Consider the following 13,432-nt stretch of genomic DNA (forward strand, 5'->3'; position numbering starts at 1 on the left):
AAAAAAAAAAAAAAAAAAGTGTTAAAGTTAGCACCTCTCAGTTACCCAGCAGCAATTACTATTTTCAGTTTCATATCAATCTCTCTTACCTAAGAGGGTTACCAGAGCCCCAGGAAATAAATTTTTTGTTGCAACTTTTTAGAAACTTCCATTGTGAAACATAAGACACACAAAATATAGATAACATATATGTACATTTTAAATAATTCTAAAAATCATAATGAACACCTATAACCAATATCCAGTTTATGCAACGGAACATTACCACTAACTTTGAAGTCTTGTGTGGCCATCCCTCAATGAATGCTTCCCACCCCAAACCTTGTCAATAGTCCTCATACACTTCTTCCCTGTTTTATCGTGTCACCCTAAAAAAGATGCTTAGCTTTGCCTGGTTTTGAGCTTGATACAAATGGAAAAATACTTTAAGAATCTCTCTGCAAATTGTTTAAAAAAATTTTTTTTCTTTTGAGACAGGGTCACACTCTGTCACCCAGGCTGCAGTACAATGGCACAATCTCTGCTCACTGTAACTTCCGCCTCCCGAGTTCAGGTGATCTTCCTGCCTTAGCTTCCTGAGTAGCTGGGGTTACAGGCACACCCCACCATTCATGGCTATTATTAAAAAAAAAATTTTTTTCTGAGACGGAGTCTTGCTCTATCACTCAGACTAGAGTGCAGTGGCATGGATCTTGGCTCACTGCAACCTCCGCCTGCCAGGTTCAAGCAATTCTCCTGCCTCAGCCTCCCGAGTAGCTGGGACTACAGGCGCACGCCACCATGCCCGGCTACTTTTTTGTATTTTTCGTAGAGACAGGGTTTCACTGTGTTGGCCAGGCTGGTCTCAAACTCCTGAGCTCAGGTGATCCACTCACCTTGGCCTCCCAAAGTGTTAGGATTACAGGTGTAAGCCACCTCACCTGGCCTTTACTTATTTTTTTTTTTTTTTTGAGATAAGTCTCACTCTGTCACCTAGGCTGGAGTGCAATGGTGTGATCTCTGTTCACTGCAACCTCCGCCTGGGATCAAGTCATTCTCCTGCCTCAGCCTCCGGAGTAGCTGGGATTACAGGCACGCACCACCACGCCCAGCTTATTTTTTGTATTTTTAGTAGAGTCAGGGTTTCACTGTGTTGGCCAGGCTGGTCTTGAACTCCTGACTTCAGGTAATCTACCTGCCTCAGCCTCCCAAAGTGCTGGGATTACAGGCGTGAGCCACTGCACCCAGCAAAATTTTAAAAATATACTTGAGGTTGAATTTACATATAATAAATGCATTCGTTTTATGTATATAAACTGATGAGTTTGACAAATGAACATACCCCCTTCACCACCACGTCAATCAAAATAAAGAATATTTTCATTACCTGGAAATCTCCCCTCTCCCAGCCCAGGCAACATGTACTCTGTTTTACAGTTCTGCCTGTTCTAGAATTTCATATAAATGGGGTGGAAGCATATGGTACATATTCTTTTGTGAATGGCATTTCGACTTTTCTCACTCAGCATGGTTTTTTCATCTGTTTGTTTTTGGTGAGATGGAGTCTTGCTCTGTCGCCCAGGCAGGAGTGCAGTGGTTTGATCTCGGCTCACTGCAATCTCTGCCACCTGGGTTCAAGGGATTCTCCTGCCTCAGCCTCCTGAGTAGTTGGGATTTTTTAAATTGTATTTTTAGTAGAGATGGGGTTTCACCATGTTGACTGGTCTGGTCTCGAACTCCTGACCTCAAGTGTTATCTGCCCAACTTGGCCTCCCTTCGTGCTGGGATTACAGGCATGAGCTACCATGCCCGGCCCACTCAGCATGTTTTTGAGATTCATTCATGTTTGCAATTTTTTTCATTCAAAAGTGTTTTGAGCATTTGTCTTCATATATGTATCTTCAGTTTTTCATTTTTTACACTATTCCATATGACTATGCCACCATCTTTTTTTTTTTTTTTTTTTTTTGAGACGGAGTCTGGCTCTGTCACCGGGGCTGGAGTGCAGTGGCCGGATCTCAGCTCACTGCAAGCTCCGCCTCCCGGGTTCACCCCATTCTCCTGCCTCAGCCTCCGGAGTTGCTGGGACTACAGGCGCCCGCCACCTCGCCTGGCTAGATTTTTGTATTTTTTAGTAGAGACGGGGTTTCACCGTGTTAGCCAGGATGGTCTTGATCTCCTGACCTCGTGATCCGCCCGTCTCGGCCTCCCAAAGTGCTGGGATTACAGGCTTGAGCCACCGCGCCCGGCCTTATTTTTTAGAAACAAAGTCTTGCTCTTGCCCATGCTGGAGTGTATCAGTGCAATCATAGCTCACTGCAGTCTATAACTCCTGGGCTCACATGATCTTCTGGCCTCAGCCTTCCAAAGTGCTAGGACTACAGGTGTGAGCCACTGTACTCAGCTCATATAATCATTGAAAAGTGGACATTTGAGTTGTTTCTTCTTCAAATATTATGAACAATGCCGCTATGAGTAATCTTTTACATGTTTCTTGGTACACAAGAGCAAAACTTAGTATCTCTATGGTAGGAAAGAAAACTGCTGGACCATGGATTAGGTACCTGTGCAATCTTACCAGACAATGACCAGTTATTTTCCAAAGTGGTTTTACTAATTTATACTTTCACTAGCAATGGTTGAGAATTTAGAAAAATTTTTTTAAGCAAAAGGAATACTGCTCTCAATTAGACCAAGGGACCCCTGAATAGCCAAAGTATTGATTGGTTCATGATGTGCTAGAAACTAACCCTATGTCCCTCTCATGAGGCAGTAAGGACTGTTAAGGTTTCAAGCCAGGACATCCTCCTAGAGCCTTTCCATGTAGTATTTCAGCAAGGAACAAAGAGGGAAAGGTTAATAGCACTGGTTAATGGAAGTTCAGTGCTCTAGGAGTTGAGGGAGTCATGAGCTCTAGCTCTACAACTAACCTGTTTTTCATTCAGCAACAAATTACTGAGTACCTGCTATGTGTAGGCTCTGGCACTAACCTGTTTTTCATTCAACAAGAAATTACTGAGTACCTACTATGTGTAGGTCCTGGCTTTATAGTCGTGAACAAAACTGGTATGGTGCCTGCATTCTTGAAGCTTACGGTCTAGCGGAAGAGAGAGGCATGTTTTAAACAAATGGACAAACATAAAAGAAAAATTATGGTAAATGCTATGAAGTAAAAATCAAAGCAAAATGTGAAAATAAAGAGAGGGGGAACCTACTTTAAAATAGGTAATAAGCATTTCTTTTTTGGAAGTAACATTTAAGCTAAGATTAAAAGAATGAATGAGCTAGCCAAATGAAGACCATTCCAGATCACAGGAGCAAAAAGAGTGGAAAATTCAGCCAGTAGAGCTCGGTCCCAGGGATCTGGGGAGAGCCACACAAAAGGAGGTTGGTAAGGGAAGCAGGTGTCTTTTACTTACAAATGAAAGACTAAAGAAGCAGAATGAGGGTGACAGCAGAGTATCAATAACTCTGATTCACATATGCTGGGTTTGAGATGCCTATTAGAAATCTAAGTCAAAATGTCAGGTAGTCAGTTCGCAATATATGCATGGAACTCAGGAAAGAGTTCTGGGGTAGAGATAAAATTTCATCTGTAGCTAAAGCCAAGGAAAGGAAGACAATCACCTAAGGAGAAAGTACAGACAAAGATAAAAGACCACTGGGTTATTCACTTCCTACATGTCTTCTGGTACACTGCTTCCTTTTCTTGGGCTTGTTGGTAACATGAATGGTGGAACTATGTGATTTATGGAGCTCCTGTTAAGTCTAAAGTTATGTAGAGGTAACCCTTCTCATTGCTCTTGGGTTAACCTTAATGATCTCAATCCCATCCTAATCAAACAAAAAACACTGGGTAGTTTAAGATGAGCTGGGAAATATTTTACTACAAAGAGTTGGGAACTCCGACCCAAGCCCTTCATTCTGCAGATACAATAACAGAAGTTCCTGCTTGCCACAGCACTGAGCAGGAGCCAAGTCCCAAAGTGCACAGTGCCTGCTCAACTTAGAACAAGGACAAGTGCACGCAAAGAAACATGAGAATTAAAATCATCACTAAAGGCAGAGGAAATCTCATTCTTGACCCTAAAAGATCTGGAGAAGTATGTTTAACTCGTGCCCTAAGGACCTACCTTGGGGGCATTGTGTCCCACAGGGACATGAGGTCCCCTTCGAGATTTCATTGCAAAGCGCATGATTTGCCTCTTCACAAAAATAAATAGCAGTACAAACACCTGTCCAAAAAGATGTAAAAATCCTTTAATAAAAAGACAGTTGGGTTTTTTTTTAAAGCATGCCTTCATTCCAAATCCCCAGATTCTGGCTCTCAGGAATGTTTCAGGGTTAAAACTTGGGGTAAAGCAAGACCGTTATGATAGGGGTGGATCTAAGAAGCCAGTAGCAGGGAGGCGTGGGGTTCGTGCTTTAGCGTTAGGGGGAGAGTCCTAGGCCAAAGAGGGCGGGTCGGCCCGAGTAGGTGACTTAAACTCCCACCTACTCCTGGAGTAAGGAATCAAAGCCCAGATAGGCGCAGGTGAGTGGGTGGAGAATGTAGACGGGAAACAGCTCAAGAGGGTCTCTACTGGTTAAGATGCGACAGCAGGAATGGGGTGGGGGAATCTCCTCACCAGGCTCCCGTAGGCCATCACCAGCACGACATTCACCCCGGATAGCCAGTTACTGCCGGACGCCATGGCCTCCCTACCTCGCGCAGAATTGTTCGGGTTTACCCTGCTGTCCTGGGTGGTCAGCCCAGGCTCCGCCGCAGCGACGGCGCCTGGGTCCCCTGGAGCTCCCCGGCCATTTCCTTATGGGGGAAGACCAAGCCAGACCCGGCCTGAAAACATGGCGGACAGGCAGGGGGGGCTGGGAAAGGAGAACGATGCCTTCCAGCTTCCCCCTGACACGTGACTCAGGCAGGCAATGGCACCCAGGAGCGTCGAGCGCTGAGACGCGGAACTACGACAGTAAGAGGAAGCGGCGGCCATCCGTGGGTCACGTGATGGAGGCAGGGCCGCCGTGAAGGAGGCGGGGCGGACTCGCGGAGCCGGAAAGAGGTGTCTCGTGGCGAGGTGGCACGCGCACGCTTGCGTGCGCGCCCCTTTTAGCGTCACGCGCTGGGGGACGCAGGAAGGCAAGTGGGCGGGGAAAGGCGCGAGAGCGAGCGCGAGAGGCAAAAGGAGGGAGGGGGTGGGGAAGAGGGAATCTTATATCACGTGACAGGGGCGGCGCGGCCCGGGGTGTCAGTGTGGAGGAGACTGAGGTAAAGTTGGGAGCGCAGCGGCGTTGGCGGCGGCGGCGGCGGCAGCGGCAGCGCGGCGGGGCCGGGTATTGTCCGCGGCCCCTTTAAATCCGCGATCCCCCTTTTACCCTCCCTCTTTTCTCCCCTGCCCCCGCCGTATGCCCCCTCCCTCGGTAGGCCCCCCCGCACCGTGTATTCCCCCACTGTACACCCCCCCTCGTAGTCATGCGAGCCCTGGCGCCCCCTGCTCGAGTCGGCCGCCGGAGGTTTTGTTTATGGTTGGGTTCGGGGCCTAGTGGGCCGCGCCAGAGCCGGGGCCTCGATTTGGGAGCGTGGCCGGGGCGGGGCTTGGAGCAGCCGTAGGAAGGGGGGGCCATGCGGCTAGAGCCTGAGAGGGGAGAGCGAGAAAGAGCGCGAGCGAGCGAGGCCTGGGCCTTGCCTAAGGTAGGGCCCTCTCTTCACCCCAGCCGGTGCCTGCGGAGGAGAGGGCCTCCTCCCTTTCCACCCACTGCGGGCCTCCCCTGATCCGGATCCAGCCTGGTTTGGGGGTGGCGTGGGGGAGGGAGGGCGATGGGGTGGAGCTGCCCCAAACTCCCCCATGTGGCCCTCAGTTTGGTGTGCGAAGGATTAATTTGTTCCGGCTGGGAGGTAGGAAGGAGATTGGCCCCGTGGGCTCTCGATGTGGCGCTGAGGGGGGTGAGCCTCCCATCCTCCACGCGTGGGCTTGCGTCCCCTCTCCGTTTCCAGGCTCTTTGTCAGCTCCTTTTCCCTCCCTTCTTTCTCACCAACCCAGTTCTTGGAATATGTTTTTGCTGCTGTCTTTAGCTTCTTGTTTATACTGTAGTTTGGGTACCCCAAACAATTATGTTATTTGGGAAGCTGGACATGGAAGCCCCCATAGGGTGTATTACGCTTAAGGGACGTCACTAGAGCACTGGGGTATTTGTTCACTCTTCTCATAATGGGACAGGAATGTCCAGTTTCTTCAAACCCTTAACCTTGTGGACAGCCTTAAATTGCTTTGCAAACTGATGTCACAAACTGGAGACTGCTCCTTTTCCACCCTTCTTGAAATGTAGCCACCTCTGGTGTCGGATGTTGTGGGAAGAAAAACATCACAGTAACAGGCGTTTTTGTTATTATTGTTAACGTTTTTGCCTTTGACTCTCCCTGATTATTAAATGGAGAAATCTTTTTTTTTTTTTTTTTTGTCTTTTCTCCCATCCTACCTTTCTCCGCCCCACATCCTGTTTTGGGGATACCTGATGTGACTTGCTGGGAGGTGATGAGCGTTACTAGTAACCAGCATTTCTGCAGAATTAAAACATTTTGGCTGTGTATCAGTTGATAAAACTGCTTTGAAATCTGTCTCCATTGTACTTAAATATTAGACTATCCCAATGATTATAGAGAATTAAAACATACTGGCTGTGTATCAGTTGATAAAACTGCTTTGAGATCTGACACTATTGTCCTTAAAGATTAGACTATCTCAATGATTGTTTCCTTTGTGAATGGGAAGTATTGCTGGCACGTAAACTAGTGATGAAAGGCCTAAAAATGTCCTGTTTTATTTTTGATCTTTAAAGCTCCTCCTTGCTATGTCCTAACTGTGAAGTACTCTTGCTAACTAAATTTCAGGGTGGTGGGGAAGGGGATGCAGGGACCATTTCAGCAAAGCATCTACAGAAATTAGTTGTTTTGTTAAGAGGTAGCAAGTTTTACCCAACCCAGTCCAGCTTCAGTTTCTGAATTGTTTCTTAGATTGTAAGCTCCCTGAGGGCAGCTACGAAGTCATACTGCTTTTGTATTTTCCTGAAGTATTGGACACATAGTAGATTCTCAATAAATATTTGTTATTTAGTTTTTTCAGTGAAATTTCTCTGGCTATTTTTTTAAGTAGCTGGTTTTCAAAAAAGAGTCAAGGGCACTCCTGTGTTGAAACCTGTATTTACTCTCCCTCTATTTCCTTGGTCTCCAATACTTCTCACCCTACTTCCTTTAAGTCTTTTTATTTTCTAAGAAAGAGCAAGTAAGTAACAAGATCTTCGCCTCCAGTGTGATAGTTGGGAATGGGTCTGCTTGCTACTAATTCTGTGCCCTCAAGTGATCCATTCCAGATAACTTACTTTTGACCTGTTGCTCAGTGTTGTCACTACTAGGTGGTAAAATTTTCTTAGTCACATTTCGAAGCACTTGTAAGAGGGAAATGTTACTAGCAAGAGTGATTAGGAGGGTTTTTTTCTTTCTTGGTTAATTATATCTTTCAAGATGACTTTTTAATATGTTTACATCTGACTGGTACAGTATATGCAGTCGTGCATAGCTAGTCATGCAGTTTATGCCTGCAATATAACTTATTCTCACAAATTGATATCACATGTGGAGTAGAAAATAGTCATTATTTGTAAGTTACAGTAGTGGGTTGGAAATGACTATGCCATATTAGAAAGTTCATCTTAGAGCCGATTTTAAAACAAAATAGTTTTCCTCTCGTCTTGATATATATACGTATATATGTGTATATGTAGTCTTGTTGATGTGGATTCGGGGTACTTGGTTAAACAACTTTTTTTTTTTGTAAAATTGAAACTTGGCTATAATGCTAACCTGGGAAAATGGGCTACTGTGTAGCAAATAATCCTTTCTAGCTTGAAATATTTATGGGTCTTTGTGTGCCTATATGTGTAGGGGGAAGAGGTAATGGCTTAAAAATTACCTGAGAAGCTGACTTAAAAAAATCTTTCTTGATGCAAAGACCTGTGTAACCTATTGACGCAACTTGATGAAGAATTTATGCATAGAAAAAGTCAACTTTCTCTGTAACATCCAAGAAAATCAGATGAAATTCACTTCCCTAATAGTTAATCCTTGCATATTTCTTTAGAAGTCCTTCCTCCCACTCAAATCCAGTAATATCTCTGGGCAGTCTAGAATTATGCTGTATAAGGTTTCATTAACAAGAAAAATTAAATATAGAGCAGAAAAGTATAAACTTATCCTCTTTGGAAGGGAATAAAGGCAGAGTAACCTATTATTTTGAGCACTCCATCATATGATTAATGTTTTCTTTTGTACTAAATGCAGCAGCTGAGATTGCATTATAAAACAAAGTATGAACTAAAGGAACTTGAGTTCAGTAGAATCCTTCATTGTTAGAAGTCTTGTAACAAAAACTATATTCTGGTTTGGGGAAAGCCCTGTGTGTTCTGTGTGTCTTTAAAGACTCAACTAAGTCATCTTGCCAGCATTAAGGTCTCAAGTTTAAAATGATTTCCTAGAAGCACTTTCTTCCAAATAAAACTTTGTGCTAGATGCTTTTGGTTTGATACAAATTTGAGATTCCTTGTATATTAAGGTGAGTGGTGGAGGGTAATTGCCATTCTGGTTTCTTGAAAATGTGGACTAGGAGACCAAGAGAAGCACCTGTGAAAGCAGTGTGTTGGAATCATTTTCCAGAGAACAGAGATTCTGGACGAAGTCATTGGGGCTAATATGTACCCTGTTGAAGGCTGTGATTTAAAAAAACAAAAAAACCCCACAAACACAAAACAAACCCATAGCATACTGAGAGAGATGAAACTTGAGGGAGAAAGAAGAGTCTAGACTTGAACTTGTGCTTTCCCAAACAATGGAGGTCACATGCAGCTTACATAAAAAAGGTTGTAAGGCAGGTAAGGCTGTTTTCTTAGGTGATTGAATATAGTATTTAAAATTATTTTTCTGGAGTGTAGACTAATTTCCTTCCTGGAAGGCTTTTGTTTCCAGACATTACTGATTATCTTTACTTCTGTCAAAGGTACTTTAGATGCTTTCACCTATATAAAAGGCTTTTGATTATCAGCTAAATGTAAAGTCTGCTTATAGGGGAATAGTAACCAAACTGCTGTAACTTCTTTAAAAAGTCACTTACACATGCTTTATACATTTCTTGTTACATAAAAATGGATTAACAGCCATAGCTCCTTAAGGAATTGATCAAGCTAATTATGTTGTAAGAATAAATGAATCTTGATTTGTTCCTTTGAAGAAGTGAAAGTGTTTGGTGCTGAAGGTGCTGGTGAGAGAGTTAACATATTTTGCCCACATTTAATACCTAATTTTCTTTTAAATCTTTCAGTATTCTACCTTGTAAATACTGTTATTTGTATATACTGTAAATGATGACGTCGGTGGGCACTAACCGAGCCCGGGGAAACTGGGAACAACCTCAAAACCAAAACCAGACACAGCACAAGCAGCGGCCACAGGTAAATAACCCAAAGCATATGGATTCGTCGATAGCATTGCCAGCTGATGCTGGTTTCCATGCAGTACAGCATCATTCTGTGCTTTGAACTGTTGGTTTAGGTTCCTAATTTTTGTTTTCTAGTCCTTGGCTCTGCTTTTACTTAGGTTCTGATAACTGTTCATGACATGCTGTAAGGCAGAATGCTTACTTTTTTGTTGTTTAATACTGTATTATGAGGCTTAGCACTTTATTATGGGTCCTGTGCTTCTTACCTTTTTTTTTTTTTTAAGATAGGATCTCCCTTTGCCTAAGTCAGAGTGCAGTGGCATAGTCACCTTTCATTTGTAGCCTCAACCTCTGGGGCTTAAGTGATCCTCCTGCCTCAGCCTCTTGAGTAGGTGGGACTACCAGTGCACAGTACCATGCCAGGCTAATTTAAAAATTTTTGTAGAGATGGTAGTCTTGCTGCGTTGCCCAGTCTGGTCTTGAACTCCTGGGATTATAGGTGTGAGTCACTGCCCGGCTCTATAACTCTTAAGATATTTAAGATAGCATTTCCCTTGTCTTACCTGGGCCGTTTTAGCAATACCTTTCTGTTTCTTAGACCTTCCACCTTGATATCTCTCTTTTTTTTTTTTTTTGAGACGGAGTCTCGCTCTGTTGCCCAGGCTTGAATGAAATGGATGGCGTGACCTTGGCTCACTGCAACCTCCGCCTCCCGGGTTCAAGCAATTCTGCCTCAGCTTCCTAAGTAGCTGGGATTATAGGCGTGTGCCACCACGCCCAGCTCATTTTTGTATTTTAGTAGAGACAGAGTTTCACCTTGTTGGTCAGGCTAGTCTGGAACTCCTGCCCTAAGGTGATCCACCTGCCTCTGCCTCCCAGGGTACTGGGATTACAGACATGAGCCACTGCACCCTGTCCCACCTTGATATCTCTCTAGCCAGCCTTTTCCATTCCAGATTTTATCCTTTGCTCCTCTTTTCCCCAACTTATCTTTTATTTTCCTATCCGGTCCCATTGAGGCCTTACCTGATTGTTCCTTTCCCACAAGGAGCTGGCAGCTTCACTGTGTTTCTTCACAATTAAACGAAACACCGTAGAGCATTGCTCAATTTTAAGTTTTAAGGAGTAAATTAATCTCTTGGATATTAACTTTGACGTAGATATATTCTTTTTCTCGTATCAAGTTGATGTTAGTTGGTATGTAATGTGAATGAATTACTTATATTTGATTATGGTCAGATAAATTGAATATGTAAGACTGGAATTTTCCCCTTATGCATTTTTCTTTCATCTGTGTTTTCAAGTGAATTTCTGGTAGAATTATAATAGTTAGATGGGGCAGTAAAATTCCTAGTATCTTAACATACACTGGATATACAGAAGATATGTTGAGTCTATTGTCAGACTTGTAGTATTCTAAGCTCTAAGAATAAGAGGATGGTGTTGGTTATCACAGAAATAAGAATAGAGTTTACACATGGCTTTGTAACTTAATATGAATTAAGGGGCAGATGTTTCAGAGTGGTTCTGTGATTCTAAGACGGAAGTCACTTTAACCGTGAAGATTGGTGAATGAGTTCCTTACTCTTTCTGTAATAGTTTCACTCAATTTTTGTCATTTTACTGATTTAAGCATCTTTTTTTTTTTTTTTTGAGGTGGAGTCTTGCTCTGTTGCCTAGGCTGGAGTGCAGTGGCGCTCTCAGTTCACTGCAACCTCCTCCTCCCGGGTTCAAGCAATTCTCCTGCCTCAGCCTCCGGAGTAGCTGGACCTATGGGTGTGCGTCACCACACCCAGCTAATTTTTGTATTTCTAGTAGAGTTGGGGTTTCGCCATGTTGGCCAGGCTGGTCTCGAACTACTGACCTCAGGTGATCTGCGTGCCTTGGGCTCCCAAAGTGCTGGAATTACAGGCATGAGCCACCACCCGTGCCTATCCCTGATTTAAGTGTCCTAAATGGTGCTTTATTACTTGCTCATTTGTTACAAGGAAAAGAAAATTGGGGCAGTGGAGACGGACGCAATAGGTTTTTGTTCTCTAAACTGTTGCCTCATGATTATGCTTTCTTGATCTCATCTCAATTCCTAGGCCACTGCAGAACAAATTAGACTTGCACAGATGATTTCGGACCATAATGATGCTGACTTTGAGGAGAAGGTGAAACAAGTGAGTGTACCACTAATTTACTGTATGCTATGAGAAAAGATACCAGGATTAAGGCATAATCAAATACCATAGATAGATGCCAAGATACTTTCTCCTGTAGGTATTGGAAGAATTTTCACCTGAAATATAATAGGTCAGGCCAATAAATAAGTGTTCTCATTCTCTAATTTATTGTAGCCCTTTGTTTTGTTTTTTGTTTTTTTTTCAGATGAAGTCTCACTCTGTCACCTAGACTGGAGTGCAGTGGCATGATCTTGGCTTATTACAGCCTCTGCCTCCCGAATTCAAGCAATTCTCTTGCCTCAGCCTCCCGATTAGTTGGGATTACAGGCGCTTGCCACCACACCTGGCCAATTTTTTTGTATTTTTAGTAGAGATGGGGTTTCACCATGGTGGCCAGGCTGGTCTTGAACTCCTGACCTCAGGTGATCTCCCTGCCTCAGCCTCCCAAAGTGCTGGGATTACAGGGGTGAGCCACCACACCCCTCCTATTGTAGCCCTTTGGATAGATACTGTGTTTGGAAATTTTACCTTAATTTTAACCTCTTGCCTGTTGCTGATGCCATTTTGTAGAAACTGAGCAGTTGTGGATATAGGAAATGTGGAAATTCATGCTGAAGCCTGTGTGTTTCAGAGTTTGGTTCTGTGTTTGATGCTTAATTGCTTTGTAAATACTTTTGACCTCATCCCTGAACCACAGATGTTAATATTTGGCTTTTGGAAACAGAATACCAAAATTCTACGTTTTCCTTTTTTTGGGGGTAGGGGTGGTTCTGGAAAACCTGCTAGGCAAATTCTACATCCTTTGTCTTTCTTTTTTTTTTTTTTAAATTTTGAGACGGAGTCTTGCTCGGTGGCCTAGGCTGGAGTGCAGTGGCGCGATCTCAGCTCACTGCAACCTCCGCCTCCTGGGTTCAAGCGATTCTCCTGCCTCAGCCTCCCAAGTAGCTAGGCTTACAGGCACCCACCACCACACCTGTATAATTTTTGTATTTTTAGTAGAGACAGGGTTTCACCATGTTGGTCAGGCTGGTCTCAAACACCTGACCTCAAGTGATCCGCCCACCTCGGCCTCCCAAAGTGCTGGGATTATAGGCATGAGCCACCGTGCCTGGCCCTCATCTTTTGCTTTTTAAACCTGTTTTTTTCAAAGTCAACTGATACCATTTCCCTTCACCTAGTTTCCTTTCATTGGGAGTGTGAGCATAAGCCTGTTCATGATGGTTGCTCTTTTTTCTCTTTCAGTTGATTGATATTACAGGAAAGAACCAGGATGAATGTGTGATTGCTTTGCATGACTGCAATGGAGATGTCAACAGAGCCATCAATGTTCTTCTGGAAGGAAACCCAGACACGGTAGAGTGCTTATAGAGTGTTCTAGGACATGGGTCCTCAATTGGGAGGCTAGTAATATTCTAAAAGTAGCAAGTGGCAACACACCTTAAAGCAGAGCACCTTTTTCTCGAAGTAAAGTTGGGAACTTTCTTGGAGATTGTTCACCTGAAATCACTTGCCTGAAATAAATTATTTATTCCAAGCTAGTGACTTGTTTTCAGGCTGTGGGGTTAGGCTGAATTAGAGGTGCGATTTGATAGTCTTGGATATTGCTGTTGAACAAAGTCACACACTATATTTGATTTTGGTTTTGGTTTTTTTTTTTTTTCCTATTTATTTATTTATTTTGAGATGGAGTCTCACTGTGTTGCCCAGGCTGGAGTGCAGTGGCTGATCTCAGCTCAGTGCAAGCTCTGCCTCCCGGGTTCACGCCATTCTCTTGCCTCAGCCCCCTGAGTAGCTGGGACTATGGGT

At 43.8% G+C, this 13,432-nt stretch overlaps 2 protein-coding genes across 11 annotated transcripts in view; one reads left to right on the top strand and one right to left on the bottom strand.

Moving 5' to 3' along the window:
* LOC105501999 (chromosome unknown open reading frame, human C1orf43) overlaps nt 1-13,432 on the bottom strand; it is a 29,514-nt gene that overhangs the window by 10,447 nt on the left and 5,635 nt on the right. For 2 of the 6 annotated variants that reach the window (XM_011928206.1, XM_011928205.1), the window contains exons 1-2: nt 4,608-5,064; nt 4,113-4,214 (exon numbers count right to left, since the gene is read on the bottom strand). In XM_011928206.1, the coding sequence (XP_011783596.1) occupies nt 4,113-4,214; nt 4,608-4,673 (168 nt within the window). In that variant the 5' untranslated portion in view covers nt 4,674-5,064. Of the gene's footprint in view, nt 1-4,112; nt 4,215-4,607; nt 5,065-7,787; nt 7,790-13,432 lie in introns of those variants that run through there. The other 4 variants (XM_011928210.1, XM_011928207.1, XM_011928208.1 and 1 more) reach the window with 3 other exon arrangements.
* The window catches only part of UBAP2L (ubiquitin associated protein 2-like), a 53,914-nt gene continuing 44,922 nt past the window's right edge, over nt 4,441-13,432 (top strand). For 3 of the 5 annotated variants that reach the window (XM_011928201.1, XM_011928200.1, XM_011928204.1), the window contains exons 1-4: nt 5,116-5,242; nt 9,342-9,471; nt 11,546-11,623; nt 12,869-12,979. In XM_011928201.1, coding sequence (XP_011783591.1) covers nt 9,382-9,471; nt 11,546-11,623; nt 12,869-12,979 — 279 coding nt within the window. In that variant the 5' untranslated portion in view covers nt 5,116-5,242; nt 9,342-9,381. Of the gene's footprint in view, nt 4,514-5,115; nt 5,308-9,341; nt 9,472-11,545; nt 11,624-12,868; nt 12,980-13,432 lie in introns of those variants that run through there. The other 2 variants (XM_011928202.1, XM_011928199.1) reach the window with 2 other exon arrangements.

This window comes from Colobus angolensis, unplaced genomic scaffold (genome assembly GCF_000951035.1).
Source record: "Colobus angolensis palliatus isolate OR3802 unplaced genomic scaffold, Cang.pa_1.0 Scaffold77, whole genome shotgun sequence".
NCBI lineage: Eukaryota > Metazoa > Chordata > Mammalia > Primates > Cercopithecidae > Colobus > Colobus angolensis.